Raw genomic sequence first — 3,216 nt, forward strand, 5'->3', positions numbered from 1 at the left:
AGGAAATAAATTATGAAGTGCACCGCTGGAGAGATGAGAGTTGCAGACTCATGTCTATCAGGATAGAGAGATCATAGAAAGTTAATTTCATTGTAGTTATGAGAGAGATACTTGCACGCTTCTCACACAGCCACGGCCAGGAAATGGTCTCAAACATAGGTTACAATGTTGCACAAACCATAAACCGGGCCTGCCCAACCAGAATCAACTCTTAGAATATTAGACCCGGGCTGAAAATCTACTTTTTCCAGTTTTTTTGTGTGGGCAGGAGAATTAACTAAGAGGCAACTCGAATTAACTTTGTTTTTATTATAATTTTTACATTGCAAAAAGTGGCAATTATTTTTCATGCCAGGAGAGGTAAACTGTCCAAAACAGATGTCTACAAACAGCACTGGCTATTTGTGATGCATAATTGTCATCATGTGCTGTTTGCATTAGGGGCGTATACACACACAGGCCTGGGTGAACACAGTCCCACCCACTGGGGAGCCAAGCCCACCCAATCAGATTGATGTGGTTGAAGCATTGTTTGGACTTAAACACATTTGTATTTTTTCTATTAAAAAAAAAAGGGTGATTTTGAGAGTGAAAATTCTACAGGTAAACAGTTGAATCCGGGATTCGCCTGTGAAGAACACACTTCTCCAGCGTGCCAGTGGTCTTCGAAGTTGAGCATTTGCCCCTGAAGTTGGTTACAATGCCGAAATGCAGTCGAGACCAGATGAGCTTCCCTGAGATGGTTTCTGACAGTTTGTACAGACATTCTTTGGTTGTGCAAACACAATTTCATCAACTATCTGGGTGTCTGGTCTCAGACGATCCTGCAGGGGATGAAGCCGGATGTGGAGGTCCTGGCCTGGTGTGGTTACACGTGGTCTGCAGTTGTGAGGCCGGTTGGAAGTACTGCCAAATTCTCTAAAATGACATTGGAGGCGGCTTATGGTAGAGAAATTAACATTCTCTGGCAACAGCTCTCTGGTGGACATTCCTCCAGTCAGCATGCCAATTGCATGCTCCCTCAAAACTTGAGACATCTGTGGCATTGTGTAGCATGACAAAACTGCATATTTTAGAGTGACCGTTTATTGTCCCCAGCACAAGGTGCACCTGTGTAATGATCATGCTTCTTGATATACCACATCTGTCAGGTGGATAGATTATCTCAGCAAAGGAGAAAATGATCACCAATAGGAATATAAATAGATTTGTGCAAAAAATTAGAGAAAAAAGCTTTTTGTGCGTATTGAACTTCTACGGGATCTTTTATTTCAGCTTATGAAACATGGGACCATGTTGCGTTTACATTTTTGTTCAGTGTAGTTTGCTTAACAAATAACTTGCATGATGGATTCCAGCTGTGTGCAATACTAGGAGTTAATATACCACCAAGGAGCTTTTCCAATGGCTTATAAGTAAGGGGATCAAATGGTTTGGGTCAAAAAAATACTGAATACCCCGTTGAAAATGGTAAAACATTTTTATTAAAGGCCTACTCCTTAATTTCAAAAACACCACAATGGTAGCCACTTAGTTTCAGAAGGATATCACAAGTTCATATGACTAACCACATCATAACGTTGTTTTACTCGTGTTTGTAAAAAATATATCTATTTTAAAAATAGGCCTAATGTATTGCTTCAAAATATGGTTGAAACTATCAAGAGATTGTTAGGATACGAATGATTAATAGTGCTTTATATAATGTCCCAATAGGCCAAGTAAATTAGCTAACATCTTCAAATGAAATAAACCTGAAGACAATTGTATTAAGCAACTTCTATGTCGTAATCCAGACAATTTCAAACAGGCGCAGCTTCAGCCCTAAACCACAGACGTTCCAGTTGATAGAAAGACGCAGATCACCTCACGCAGAAAGGAAATATGATTGATACACTTGTCTTAATCTCGGGGGGGGGCATTCCATGCGAGTTTGGCCCAAAGTTTATTATGTTTAGGATCTTCTTGAAATTCAATTCATAGAAAAAAGGTATATTTTTTTATTCAATTTAACTTGGCAAGTCAGTTAAGAGCAAATTCTTATTTACAATGACGGCCTACCCCGGCCAAGCCCTAACCTGGACGATGCTGGGCCAATTGTGCGCCACCTTATGGGACTCCCAATCACGGCCGGGTTTGACACAGCCTGGAATCGAACCAGGGTCTGTAGTGATGCCTCTAGCACTGAGATTCAGAGCCTTAGACCGCTGCTCCACTCGGGAGCCCTATATGTTTGGCATACTTTTGATATCTGCATATAAATAATTAAGACATTTTTCGAAAGTAGCAAAGCGTGCACTCTGGACATTTGAGGCAGCATCTACAGACTAATCATTGTAGTATCTTTAAGCAATCTATGCATGACAGACTACGCCTTCAAAGTAAGGAAACACATTTTGTTTTGTTATTTGGGTAAACTATTCCTTTAAGTCAGGAGGAGCACTAAGGTCGTTGGACTTTAGATCATGTGTTTGAATAAGCAGAACAAAACTGGCATTACCAAAGGCACTAAATAAAACCCACTGAGATCATCAATTAATTATGTTAATAGTGTGGTAACAAGTTAGTGCGACTCACCATAAAGACTATGGTCTACTTGTAGCTCTAAAAAGGGAGAAATCTGAGAGAAGATGTTCCACTATGGCCTACAGAGGAAAGCATTCAGCTGAAATAATGCATATTACTCAAAATACATTGTCAGAATAAATCAAAATAATCACTATTTTCTCAAAATGTATATTTTGGCAGATGTGTACATACGTGTGTATTTCTGTATCTGGAAAAATTCAAAAACAGCTGCTGGGGCACAATAATGACTTCAATCCAGTAGTGCTTGTGAATATTCCTTCACAAACAAAACAAGATAATGCTTCCTTAAACCCATCAAAGCATGACAAAAATTGCTCTCATAGGATTTACTACAAAACAGTTCATTGAAAGTGGGGTTTGTCCATTTAACGTCCCAACACAAGTTGGCTATTGTATTTTAGAGTGAATAAATCTAGTGATGAGTCTTCTTAGCAAAAGTATGTATAATCAGAGGATAAGTATATTAATAAAATGGATAGGAGGTACATTTAGGATCATCCTGGTTTAGCAGTCTTTAGTCTTTGAAAGTAACATGTGCCACATTAGGGACAAGGGCCTTGCCGCTTCCTGCCTTCTCAGGACCCGAGTCACTGGCAAAGTCATCATCATCACTGCCCAAGTCACCAA

General features: G+C 39.6%; 1 protein-coding gene across 1 annotated transcript in view; it reads right to left on the bottom strand.

Moving 5' to 3' along the window:
• Positions 1–1,464: 1,464 nt before the first annotated feature.
• The window catches only part of c11h9orf85 (chromosome 11 C9orf85 homolog), an 8,168-nt gene continuing 6,416 nt past the window's right edge, over positions 1,465–3,216 (bottom strand). The window contains exon 4 of the mRNA XM_021621098.2: positions 1,465–3,216. This exon is cut by the window's right edge and continues 98 nt beyond it. Coding sequence (XP_021476773.2) covers positions 3,104–3,216 — 113 coding nt within the window. The 3' untranslated portion in view covers positions 1,465–3,103.

This window comes from Oncorhynchus mykiss, chromosome 11 (assembly GCF_013265735.2).
Source record: "Oncorhynchus mykiss isolate Arlee chromosome 11, USDA_OmykA_1.1, whole genome shotgun sequence".
Lineage (NCBI taxonomy): Eukaryota > Metazoa > Chordata > Actinopteri > Salmoniformes > Salmonidae > Oncorhynchus > Oncorhynchus mykiss.